The following is a 12,456-nucleotide window of genomic DNA, read 5'->3' on the forward strand; positions in this document are numbered from 1 at the left end:
TTGCACTTTATATCCTTGGATCTCCTTGCTTTTTGCAGGGTGGGAAGCTACAAATGTTGCAAACAATCAATGTTACATTTTTAACAATTTTTTTGAGCAAATATGCGAATGATTTGTCTTCTTGAGCAGATACAGCAAGGGAAGCAAAGGGAAAGCTAATGTTGCTTTTAAAAGCATAAAAAAAATGCATGGCAATCCCATCCTTTGCCTGGGACAGGGGCAGATCTGACCCAAAAGCCCACAGGTTTATAAAAAAAAGAGAGAGAGAGAGAGGCATCTCTCTCCCTGTTTCAGCCGCTGAAACCCCTGTGCCTGGCTCTTTAAAAAGGGAGGACACTTTCCCCGATGCCCTGCAAACGTCACCATGACGATAGCTTGATTGGCAGCGGCCACCTCGCCAGCAGACACAGAATGCATTCGATTTCTGTCAAAATGCATTCGATTTCAAATTTGTAGTGGGCACTTGCTAATGGAGCAATTCGGGGGAGGGGCATCCGGATCATCCCAGTTCCCTCCACGTCTTTTAGGCCAGTATGAATGGGGCCTTAATCATGGGCCTGTTACAGACTGCCAAAATAAAGCTGCTTCGGGTCTCTTTGGAGGTATGCTATTTAAATGATGCATGGATCCTAAGAGTCTGGAGGTCGCACCAAAGCCACACTCCATTCCTAAGCACCGGAGTGCAGCTTTTGGTACAGCTTCCGGATTCTTAGGATGCATGCATCATTTAAATAGCATACCTCCAAAGAGACCCGAAACAGCTTTATTTTGGCAGTCTGTAACAGGCCATGGATAGCTCTTTAAAATTCAGATTAAAACCAGAGTGGATTCACCACTACCATTGACATGGGAGCTAGCAGCTGCCATAGGGTGTGGTAGAGATGAGGCATTTTCTCCAGCCTCTTGCACCCAGCTACCTATGTCTGAGGGTCAAACTAAATGTGACTCCATTCCCTCAAACTGCAATTACCCAAATGCCTGTTTAAGTACTGGGACCCTAGTGAGTGAGGGAAAAACATTGTGGTCTCATTCCAGATTAGAACCTATGCTTCTATCAGCACTTGTAGGAGTTTGTCACACAGGGGGAAAAATGAAGTTTAAAATGGTAAGAACCCATTATTAATTGCACAAATGGTTTTTGCATGCAAAGCACAGTTATTCTGTGCAGAATCTGAGATGAATCTGCACTTGTGTGCAGATGCACAAATGGTTTTCATACCACAGGACCAAAGGTGCCTCCATCCAGATAATGATAAACACACATGCATCCTGAAAAAGCAATCAAATGTACACATAGACTGTAATAAATCTGTGTTTGTGTCCCTGCATTCCCTCAGCAGCTGTTCCTTTAAGGGCGCTGCCTATGGGGAAGGCTGAAGCAGGAGACAGACATACATACACAGGAAAGAGCGAGGGGGAACTCAGCCTTTTGTCTATCTCACTTGCTCTGCCCCTGCCTTTGCCTCAGCTGTTTCTTCAAGAGCTCTGGCACAGAAGGAAGGCTGAATTGATCTCCAAACTGTCCCCTTTAATGGAGTTTGGACTTCAGCTCCCAGGAGCCTCAGCCATGGTGTCCAATAGCCTGGGATTCTGTGAGCTGAAGTCCAAAATCCCTTAAAAAGGACAGTTTGGGGATCGCTGCGGCTGAAGCAGGAGAAACACACATACACACACACACACACAGGAGCGTGCCGGGGTGCAGACAAGCATTATTTTACTTATTCTGTACACTGGAAGTAAACTCACCCCAAAGAATCATGGAAAATCTGGCAACAAACACAAAAACAGGGAGAATCCCATGAATAAACTGCAATTAGCTTTCACACTACAGCAATTGGGCAAAAAAAGCAAATTCATGAATGAAACGGAAATGAATTTCCAATACTGTATTTCCCCCCAAATGCTTATTTCCTAATTCATGTCACTTTCTTCTCAGATTCTAAGCAGTTTGCGCACAACGTCATGTGCAAACCATTTGTGCAGTTGTGCCTAATACGCTAGATAACTGCGGATTCTGACCCTTTTAAACTTCCAATTTCCCCCATGTGATCAACTCCACAGAAGGAAAGCTTTCACTGGCATGAATGAGAGCCTCCTTCTAATCCCACTATGGTCAAGGTCCACTGTACCTGATCCTTATTCTTTAAAAACCACTAACATAATTGCTAATTGTGTGGATATTCATTTTGATCCTGAGTCTTTCAGTTGTTGGGAGAGTAAAAGCATTAGTGCTGCTGTTGAATTATAGAGGGTGGGAAACACAAGGAAAAAAGCAAAAGAAAGAAAGAAAGAAAGAAATGTTAGAAGTGCAACATTTTTTGGGCCATCTTGTTCTGCCATTAGCAATCACACTTACATAGCCAGGTTTCCCTGGCACAATGGAGATGCTTATGCTTTCTAATAGTAGTGCCCAGTTCATATGGGAAGTATCAACACCTGCACTTTCTTACTATGACCCAATGGAGCTAATGTTATTATTTATTAAATACATTTATAGTCTGAGTGCTTTACCAAAATAGTGTACATGCATCTAACAAAAAAAAAAAATACAGTTTAAAAACAAACATCAAGAACAATCAATTTGAAAACAGAAGAAGCAAAAACATAACTAGCATGCAGCCATGGCCAGCAAGAGCAATTAAGATGTTAAGTGATTCTTAATGATGCAGCCATATAGTGATGAGAAATGCATGTCTAATGAGTCACTAAAAGAAGCTGCCGAAACATCCTACCATAAGGCCTAAATTACATTCCATATTATGAAATACTGTCATTGGGTTACAAGAAAATAAAGGATAATCTTATTTGAATCTGGTGTATATGTCCTTCTTAAGGGTCTTTAATAATAAATAAGAAACGCAGAGACAGTATGTCCTTTGAAGACAATTTTATTCTTAAAACTAAATATAATATTTTGTTGTTGTTGTTGCTGTTGTTTTGTTTAAGATCAACTTTTAGTAATAAATGGTCAATGAGAATTTCCTTGTAAAGACAGAATGGAAGTCTATGCTTAATATATCAAATTATTGCAAATGGGGCTTGTAAAAAGAAGCTATCAAACAATCCTTTTTTAGCTTTATTTTTTCCTAGCATTTAAAATACATATACCATATCATTTATTGTCCACTCTCATTCCCATTTATTACCTCATCTCTACCACTACCCTTGTTAAAAAAAACCAAACAAACCCAAATTCCTTCTTACCATGTCATAACCACACATCGTCCCTTCTGCAGCTGGCATAAATTTGGTTTCACATTTTCTACCAACTCGATGGCACCATAATGCTTTGCAAATATCCTAATGGGGCATAAAGACAGTGATGAAGTGTGGAATTAGGAATTATTAATTTCCAATTGTATCCATAATAGCGTTGACAGTTCAGGATTGTCCCAAACCTTGAGGTTTCTGTGCCAACTTCTGAGACCTTGGGACAGTCCCTAGTGATAGCATTAAACAGTATGCATTAAGGATCAACCATAATCAGCCACAGCTTGTTATTCACGCATATTTGGATATATAAGAACAAAATTTTAGCTAAAAGAGCTGGCAGTTCCTAGATCAAGGTGAAATGAGATGAAGGAGCCCTGGTGGCGCAGTGGTTAAATGCCTGTACTGCAGCCATTCACTCAAGACCACAAGGTTGCGAGTTCAAGACCAGCAAAAGGGCCCAAGCTTGACTCAGGCTTGCATCCTTCCGAGGTCGCTAAAATGAGTACCCAGACTGTTGGGGGCAAATTAGCTTACTTGCTAATTAGCTTACTTGCTGTTCACCGCTATGATCTTTGGAATAGCGGTATATAAATAAAACAAATTATTATTATTAAATTATTAGTCCTTCTCACTGATTTAGTGAGATGGTATGAGGAACATTTACTCTAGGTGAATGGAGAGCAAAATGGAGTGTGCGCTCTTGTACTGCAGTGACTAGGGCTCAAAACACACGGGCCAAGTGGCTTTTGGCTTCTTTGGAGGTGTGTTGTTTAGATGACACACACACCCAAAGTGGCTCAAAGCTGCACCAAGGCTAAGCTCTGGTCCAAAGGACAGGATTAAAATAAGTGTCAATCTAAATCAACTCCTGGCCAGTGCGGCTTGAGACTGCAAGTGGTGGCCCACTTTGGGAGCGAGCCATGTGGATACTGCAATCTTGGCCCAATGGCAGCTAGAGAGGCTACAGGCTGCTCTAACAGTCATTTGCTTCACCGCTAGGAGAGAAACAGTAAGCTACTTATATACTCTAGAGAGTTTTTGTAAGTTGCAGCAACAAATCATTTAAATCTTGTAATTTGTAGGAAGTAACTACTCTACTAGTTAGCTATAGACCTGAGCACATCCTTCCCTTTTGTCAGGAGCTGAGCTCATCAAAACTGAAAAAAGTGCACCCTCATCCCCCCCCCCCCCCAGGAAATGACTGACAAAAATTGTAGACTCAGTGCCAGGCCCTGAGATCAGGCCTTGAAGGAGGAGGCCAGCCTAGCTTTCCATGGAAGGGCATTTCAGAGGGTGGAAGCAGCCACTGAGAAAGCTCTCTCTCCTGTCTTCACCAAGCAATCCTGGGATGGAGGTAGGATCAAGAGAAAACCTTTCCCTGAAGATCTTAGGGCAGCAGCAGGTTCATATGGAAAGATGCTGTCCCTCAAATAGTCTGGACCTAAGTTGTGTAGAGCTTAATAGGTAATGACCAACACTTTGAATTGTGCCTTGAAATGAACCAATAATCAGTGAACCTGTTTCTACAAGGGAGTTATATGCTCCCTATAACTGGCCCCAGTCAGCTTTCTAGCTGCAGTGCTTTGAACCCACTGAAGTTTCCAAACAGTTTCCAAGGGCAGCCCCCTATAGAGTGTGTTACAGTAGTCCAAACATGATTTAATCAAGGCATGTGTTACCATAGCCACATCTGACGTCTCAAGAAATAAGCACAGCTGGTGCACTAGTTTTAGCTGAGCAAATGCACTCTTGGCCACTACTGAAACCAGGGCATCCAGGCTCAGAGTTGAGTTCAGGAGAACACCCAAGTTGCAAGCCTGAGATTTCAGGTGTGTGTGTGTGTGTTTGTGTGTGTGATGATCCCAGGGGTCCAAGCAGCCCCAGTCATTACAGGGGGTGTAACCCCATCCAGCACAGGCAAAGTCCCTATTCCCTGATCTGTCTTACAACTGACCAGTAGCACCTCTGTCTTGTTTGGATTAAGTTTTAATTTGTTTGCCCTCATCCAGTCCATCACTGAGAGGAGACATTGGTTCAGTACAGAGACAGCTTCCTTGGATAGAGTTTCTATAATGAATACTGCACAAGATATTCTGGAATTCTATGAGTATCAGAATGGTGTATGGGCTGGAGAGCAGGATGTGGCTGAAAACACCTGGTTCCATATCTCAGCACAAACAGAATCACTGGATAGCAGATTGTAGCAGTGTCACTATTTTTCAGCCTGAGTTGATGTGAGGATAAAATAGGATTTGAGGGGGGGGGAGTCCTATGTCAGTTAGATGAGAGTGGGTAGTTGGAAAAATGGGTGTCTTACCTTTTTAAAGTCCATCATGCACAACTTGGCTTTCTCTCCAAACTGCCACTTGCACTGAGTGGCTGCATCATACAATTCTCCTGGAAGCTTCTCTGGATACTTGTATTCTTGTACAGGCTTAGGCTGATCAGCAAGACACAAGGACTGAGCAGAGCTACAAGAGATGCATACACGGTATCTTTGAGTGTGGGCACATCTACACCAGCTGCTTAATCCAGGGCCAGTCCAGAGCATTATGTCCCAGACTGCCCCTGGACCAACCATGATGGTAATCACATGCACCAGGTTGAAAACAGTTTAAAAATGTGTTGTTGTACTGCACACACAGCAGCCAGGATGACACTGAGATGTCCCCACTGGTCCATCCCTCTCTGTGCCACTGCTGCTGCTGAAGCCTCAGCAGCCTAGCAGCACCCTATGAAATATCACTTGGTGTACTATCACTTCTTCTGAGGGAATAACAGGGTGCCCACCATGTGATCAGCAAGGATATTACTCTACCTCTTTCTCTTTGATCATATAGGTGCCCTGTTCTGGCCTCAGCAGAAGAAAAGGTGTGCAGGGAAGGCTTCACACAGAGCTCCTGCACATCAAGAAGTGGTGGTGAGGGCTCCAAAAACAGTCCATCCCCTTTCCCTGCAGTGATCAGATGGAAAAGGCATGTGAACCACAGATAGGGTAAAATCAGACCTGATCCAGCTGTTCACATACCAAAAGAACTTGATGTGACTCTGGGATTTCTGGGAAACACTGGACTTTCCCCCAACTTTGCTTAGTTTGGAGCTAAGTTGGGTTAAGGGCCAAAACCAATGGTATCTCCCCAGAAGTGACCATACACCTTGAGGACAGTTTGTTATATATTTACATGGTGTAGACAAGCACTATGTAAAATTCACATTTAGATGTCAAAGGAAGTTTGAAACAAATGTGGTTTATTCTAGCTATTCAGTTCTGAAACAAGACTACTTTAGGTTATAATAGTTTCTTCTATATAGTCCTCTGTACAATATGCCTCATTAAAATCAGTGTGGTGCAGTGGTTTTAGTGTTGGACTAGGACTATGGGAAAGCATGGTTTGAATCCCTGCTTGGGCAAGTTGCATTCTCCCTGCCTCAGATAAAAGAAATGACAAACCACCTCTGAACAAATGCTGCCAAAAACAAAAACAAAAAGCCCTGTGATAAGTTGACCTTTGGGTTGTCACAACTTGGAAATGATTTGAAGGCCTACAACAATAGTAGTAGCAGATTCTGAAAAGGCACACCTGGAAGAATGTTTTACAAAGCTTTATGGCTATATCTGGTTCGTGCAACCAGGTCTCTTTATGGACACTGTGCACCTTACATATGCACGGAGATATCTGATTTGCTGAGAGCCAGCATGGCATAATGGTTTGAGAGATGGACTGCAACTCTGAAGACCGGGGTTCAGTTCCCAGCTTGGCTATGAACCCTATTGGGTGACCTTGGGCAAATCATACGCTCAGCTTCAGGGGAAGGCAATGGCAAATATGAACAAATCTTGCCAAGAAAACCCCATAATAGGTGGCCATAAGTTGGAAATGACTTGAAGACACACAACAACAACAGCTAAACAACATCAGTTTTGCTAGAAGTGATCAGCTAAGTATATGTGAAATAACAAAATTATTGCTGTAGTCATTTTTGTTGGTCAGCCTCCCCTACCCATCTGACTGACCTGTAAAATCAGCAACTAATGCCATTGTTTTTTATCACTACTCTGAGCTATGATACTCTGCCACAAGTCCTAATCTGAAGCCAAGATAACTGACTAGGGAGAGAATTTTCCTGCCTCCTATGAGCATAATTATACACTACAGTACATCCTGCCAAGAACACCAGTTTTATTGGGGAGATTAACCCTGGGCACTTGAGAAATCATTGTGGTCCAGGAAAATTGTGAGTAGAATTCAAAAGACATGCATGTCATCTTTTATTTTGCAATAAAGTGTGGGGTTGTGTGAAATCATTGTTTGTGTCTAATAGACTCCCCAATCTTCATGGGTTTATTTTCCCACCTTATAATAAATGTAAGCTTGTTACCTCTTCATATGTGTGCGACAGGTGAGCTTAAGCACACCAACAAATTAAGGTCCCTAGTTTCCTGGTGTGAAATGTGAATAAGATTGGCAAAAGGAAAGGACCACTTAGACCACTGCCCTTCAGAGCTGCTTGCCTATAACAGGCATGGGGATGATGGGAGCTGGAGGCTAATACATCCAGAAAACTTCTGTTGGAGGAAAACTGTCCTAGACCTTTGATTTTGATGTCTTAATTCTAAATTAGTACAAGAGTTACAATGTCCTGAATATTGCTACAGTTCATGATCACCTAACAAGAAATATCTTCATTCACACACCAGATGCAAAGCCTGGGGAATACATGAGGTCTTTCAAAACTGGGGTGTGTACATTGTACTGCCCAGTCCAAACTAGTACTTAAATCAGCATGTTTGACATTTTTGATAGGCCAGAGCATCATCACATGTTAGTGGCTCAGAATATGCAGAAGGCTATGCTATGCCTAACATTGCAATGAATCTAGCATTCAATATTTGTTAAAACAAAAAACTTTAGCTATGGTTGATGCACCAAAGCTCTTCATTTGGATTAAAAAATACTAACAATTGAGTTGAAATGCCTTCAGTTCTGCAATACCTGACTTGACATCCAGATGCCTTCAATATTGTCCTGCTGAAAAACAAGATTAACTCATCCTGTAGATGTCAGACCCATATGTCATTTTCCTAATATTAACCCGTACTTCTAAAATAAGAGTTGTCATGCTGGCATCATGACACAGAATGAGATCTCTCCATATTAATATAGGAAATGATGGAATACCATGATCAGTATTTTTAGCATGTCTGAAAGAAATTAGTACAGCCAAACTAACAACAGGATCCTGTGTTAAGCTACATAACATCCACAACACATCATCAGTCTTACAAGTGATAGAAAAACAAGACAGCTTGAAAATAAGACTGTGTTATCCTTACCAAACTCGCTGTTTGCATGTTCTTCCGTTTTCAGAAAGATGAACACATCCCACTTATGAGTGTTTGTAAGGAATGCCCAGGATAAATTCATAGTCATGCATTTGGGAAATACACTGAGTGACACTGGGCCCATCCTGTTAGCACACTCCACTGCACTGCCCACGTCATCCCTGACCATGTTAACAGAATATCTGAATAAGGCCTCGATCTATGTGACTGCTACTCAGATGGGTAAATTCACAATGTTTTGAACCATCAACATCCATTTCATATGTTATACAGCACTGACTCTGGGACAGCCACCAAATGTTACATTCAGCAAATTGTTATGGCCACCAACAACCATAGCTTTCTGAGGATTTCAAATGTGTGGTATGTGCACTCTTTCCAAGTCAAGCCTAGTTTTCAATATGTGCTCTTAAGATATCATGGGTGCTGCATTACAGAAAATTCACCCTTTGCCCTTCTTTTGAGATCGATTTAAAAGATTCAACAGAAATCACATCACACAGAAAGCCATGACTAATATACTTTGTTCCTCATTGGAAAAAATATTTATCTCTATAAATAAAATTATCTTACAACAATGGCTGCTGCCTCACTGCAGAACTAATGTAGCCTGACATTCCTCTAAATGTCATAACTCTATCCTATAAAATCCTGGGATTTGTAGTTTGTTGTGGTACCAGAACTCTGACAGAGAAGGCTTAATATCTTGCAAAGCTATTATATATCCCAGAGTTCTATAGAACTAAGTCATTGCACTTAAAGCAGTATCAAACTGTATTAAATCTGCAGTGTAGATACAGCCAATAAAAGAGCTGCTGAGACTGACTATGATTCATGCTTGCACTAGGAGACCCAACATAGTATAGTGGTCTGAGTGCTGGACTGAGATTGTGAGACCAGGGTTCAAATCCTCGCTTAGAGTTGGAAACCCACTAAGAGATTTTGGACAAGTAACAGTTTTTCAGTTTTGGAGGAAAGCAATGGCAAAACTCCTGCTGAATAAATTTTGTCAAGAAAGCCAATAACTTCAATTTAGGCTTGCTATAAGTAAAAAAAAAACAAAAACTTGAAGGCATACAACAACAACAATTAGTGCTGAGTGGGAAGAAGGTAAACAACCTGAGTGCACATGCAATGGAAAGGATCAAAAACGGGAACAGAAAAAGTAAAAAACAAATAAATATAATTTCCAAGGTATTCTGACGAAACTCTTTATGGGTGTAAGGTGCATTACTTCTTGGAAGGATAAAACATCTGCATTCTCCTCAAATTCCTCTTAATAAAGAGTTTCTTGTCCCCACCTTCCAAGAATCCTGAAACAGTCAGAGTGTAAAAACAAAGGGTGGATTTTTTTCATGTTCCTTCTGAATTTCTTGGGTGCTCCCTACAACCTGAAAATAGCAGCCCCACTGAGACAGTGGGTCCTGTGCTGGTCTCAGAGCCCCAGTAAATGACCACACTCTGTACTCTCTGAAGTTCAGGCCTGGTTGCTTTCTGTGAATATTTTCTATCAGTTCTGGTATATTGAGTCACAGGTAGCTTGAAACATGAGCACTCACTGTTCTCTGAAGGGGAGCTAAATCAACCTTTTCAGTGGCGAGCCTTTTACTCAAACTGTATCACTTCTTTGGAATACATACCTTAGAAATTTGTAGAGATACTGACGACTACAAGCTGACCAGGAAAAGACCCCATTGTGCCCTGCCAGTGTAGGGGACATAATGTTGCCTTCAGACTTTTTGCAAATATTTCCTTCTCCATCATGGACCATGCCAAAGCTGTAAAAAAAAAAAAAATGACAAGCCATGTTCCACCTTTATAAATTCTGCCATCATAAGGCCAGATGCTGCACTGTAAAGATGCAAGGGGAATCTCAACCGCATCTTTATCTGTTGTTGTATAGAATTTTTAGTCTTCATTTGTTTTATGAGGATATACTGCAGAATTTGTTTGTTTTTTTTCAAGAAATTATGCTCAGATATTCTTAGAAGTTCTCTGAATAGGTTTACCCAATATTTTGCTTAACATACGGTTGTCCCTGTGTGCATGTGTGCATATGTCCATGTGTACTCACATGGCATTCAAATCATTTTGGGCAGAAAGGACCTCAGGAAAAAGGGCTACTTTCCTTTATATGGTTGGAATATAGGATTGGTCTGACATAGCTTAATGAGCCACAAAGCATAAACACAACATTTTTGAACCCACCCACTTTTGAACACACCTACAATTATTAAAAGTAACCTCCCCCACAAGTTGCATAACATGAACACAGGAAGAAATGTACAGTGGTACCCCGGGTTACGAAATTAATTCGTTCCGCGGTTAATTTCGTAACCCGAAATACCTTCGTAAGCCGAATTCCCATAGGCGCTAATGGAAAAATAGCTCTCTGCTGCCCTCCGGTGGCGGAAAATAGCGCCGCGGTTTTTTCGTAACCCGAAGAAACCTTCGTAAGCCGAAGCAATAAATCCCTATGGGATTTTTTCGTATCCCGAAAAATTCGTAACCCGGCGCATTCGTATCCCGGGGTACCACTGTATTGAACAGAACATCCTGCAGCAACACCCTGATTAATTACGGTATTTAACCATTAGTAACCAGTACTGTGTGGTGTACTAGGGATGTAGTGGCTTAGTGTTTAAGACACAGGTTCAAGAAGGTTGGCAGTTTGAGGCCAAAGTGCTGCATGATGGGGTGAGCTCTGATCACTAGTCCTAGTTTCTGCCAATCTAGCAGTTCAAAAGCATGCAAATGCAAGTAGATAAATAGGTACCAATTCAGTTGGAAGGTAACAGGGTTTGGTGCAGTCATGCTGGCCACATGATTACTGGACTTATCTTTGGATAATGCTGGCTCTTTGGCTTAGTAACAGAGATGAGCACTGCCCCCTACAGTCAGTCACAACTAGACATTCATGTCAAGGGGAAACCTTTACCTTACCTTTACCATGTGGTGTAGTGGTTTGAACATAGGACTGGAACTGGAGATAGGGGTTTGATTCCTTGCTCAGGCTTGGAAATCTGCTGGGTAACCTTGGGTGAGTCACACCCTCTCAGCCCCAGAAAACCTTTCTTAGAGTCACCATAAGTTGGAAACGATTGAAGGCATACATTACAACAACACATTTCTTCTTGTTAAAGCATAACCACAACAGTAGCAGTGCATGTAATATATGTCTGTCCAGACAAGTAACTCTCAGCTATAGTTTGCTTTCAGATATAGAAACTCAAATCAAGGTCTGGATTTTAACCACAATTTATGCACAATTTGTCGCATCTAATTGGTCCAGGTTGACTCTTAGACTCCTTATGAAAGAATAGTCATTTGTCACTATGAGGGATTCTGAAATTCTGACAAAATTCTTTAACTTCCCCAAAATGTACACAAAAACTTACTTATGTCCAGACTCATGAGCAATAGTAAAAGCCAGTCCAAGCCCAGTATCTTCATTAACTGTGCAGCTACGATATTTACTGCACATTCCACTAATTGGAGCAAATCCTGGCAAATTAAACAGAAAAGAAAGAAAATAGTATTTCCTGGGAAATAACATGCCTTCAGGAAAATATCCTTGAAAATAGTATTTTATATAATATTGTATTTTATATAATAAAATAGTATTCTATAGTATTTTATATAACAGTATTTTATAGTAATAATATAAATAATATTTATACAAAAGAAAAGAAAAACACCCAAAACAGCCTGGTTTGCTTGCTTTGAAATGCTGATAGGGTGCTGAAAGCCACCAGTTTAACATGAATGAGGCAGAAACAGATTCCTCTCAATTAAATCTCTTTAATTCAGCAAGTGGATCTCTTTTGTTCAGAAAACATAGCACTGCTTCCTGAAATTGAAACTATTGGACAATCTTCAATACTTAGTAGTGAAAAAGA

General features: G+C 41.1%; 1 protein-coding gene across 5 annotated transcripts in view; it reads right to left on the reverse strand.

Annotated features, from left to right (window-relative positions):
- The window catches only part of ADAMTS16 (ADAM metallopeptidase with thrombospondin type 1 motif 16), a 93,460-nt gene that overhangs the window by 54,465 nt on the left and 26,539 nt on the right, over window positions 1-12,456 (reverse strand). For all 5 annotated transcript variants that reach the window (XR_006103558.1, XM_042463835.1, XM_042463837.1 and 2 more), the window contains 4 exons: window positions 11,956-12,061; window positions 10,198-10,335; window positions 5,531-5,684; window positions 3,205-3,300 (listed from right to left, as the gene is read on the reverse strand). Coding sequence is in view for 4 of the 5 variants with exons in the window: in XM_042463835.1 (XP_042319769.1) it covers window positions 3,205-3,300; window positions 5,531-5,684; window positions 10,198-10,335; window positions 11,956-12,061 (494 nt within the window). In the remaining variant the exon portion in view is untranslated. The remainder of the gene's footprint in view (window positions 1-3,204; window positions 3,301-5,530; window positions 5,685-10,197; window positions 10,336-11,955; window positions 12,062-12,456) is intronic.

Source organism: Sceloporus undulatus, chromosome 4, assembly GCF_019175285.1.
Source record: "Sceloporus undulatus isolate JIND9_A2432 ecotype Alabama chromosome 4, SceUnd_v1.1, whole genome shotgun sequence".
In the NCBI taxonomy this organism is placed as follows: domain Eukaryota; kingdom Metazoa; phylum Chordata; class Lepidosauria; order Squamata; family Phrynosomatidae; genus Sceloporus; species Sceloporus undulatus.